This window comes from Octopus bimaculoides, chromosome 30, assembly GCF_001194135.2.
Source record: "Octopus bimaculoides isolate UCB-OBI-ISO-001 chromosome 30, ASM119413v2, whole genome shotgun sequence".
Taxonomy (NCBI): domain Eukaryota; kingdom Metazoa; phylum Mollusca; class Cephalopoda; order Octopoda; family Octopodidae; genus Octopus; species Octopus bimaculoides.
In genome coordinates, this window is record NC_069010.1 from 2,921,530 (window position 1) to 2,922,109 (window position 580).

The window sequence follows — 580 nt, forward strand, 5'->3', positions numbered from 1 at the left end:
TTTATAAACTTACCCGATTTGAATTAAAGAATGCTACGATATTCAGATAAGAGTTTTCGCTTACAAACCTCAGGAAATTCACAGTTTTACTTTCTACTGGTGTTTCCGTAACAAGGAATTCCTTTTCACATGAAGGACCCTATATATATACATAAAACGCAAACAAGAAGAACAATATAAAAATCAGAATCCAGGCAAAGAAAATTGAACACAATTATGGTCTCACGTAGTATTATGTTTCTTTTTAATTGCAACAAAGTGGATTCAGTAAGAGAGAAAGAGACATCTTCCTAGAATCTGAGTAGTAACACAAACAAACCGTCATCGACAGGCCAAGTAACAATAGCATAGGAGACATTTGGAAAGACCATAACTGATATGGCCACAACTTTAAAAAAAAAAACCCTACAGAATCAACCTGAACAAGCCAAAATTCCATCTTTGAAATTGTTCTACTCTCAGTATATAATGTTAAATAAAGAAATTTTATACATATGTTATGATAGTAATAATCAAAAATAGTTTGAATAAACGTGTGTGTGTGTGTGTGTGTGTGTGTGTGTGTGTGTGTGCGTGCGTG

The 580-nt window shown here is 33.3% G+C and overlaps 1 protein-coding gene across 1 annotated transcript in view; it reads left to right on the plus strand.

The window, feature by feature from the left end:
* The window catches only part of LOC106883354 (fucolectin-5), a 7,264-nt gene extending 7,131 nt beyond the window's left edge, over nucleotides 1-133 (plus strand). The window contains exon 5 of the mRNA XM_052978070.1: nucleotides 30-133. Within this exon, the coding sequence (XP_052834030.1) occupies nucleotides 30-133 (104 nt within the window). The remainder of the gene's footprint in view (nucleotides 1-29) is intronic.
* The last annotated feature ends 447 nt before the right edge of the window (nucleotides 134-580 follow it).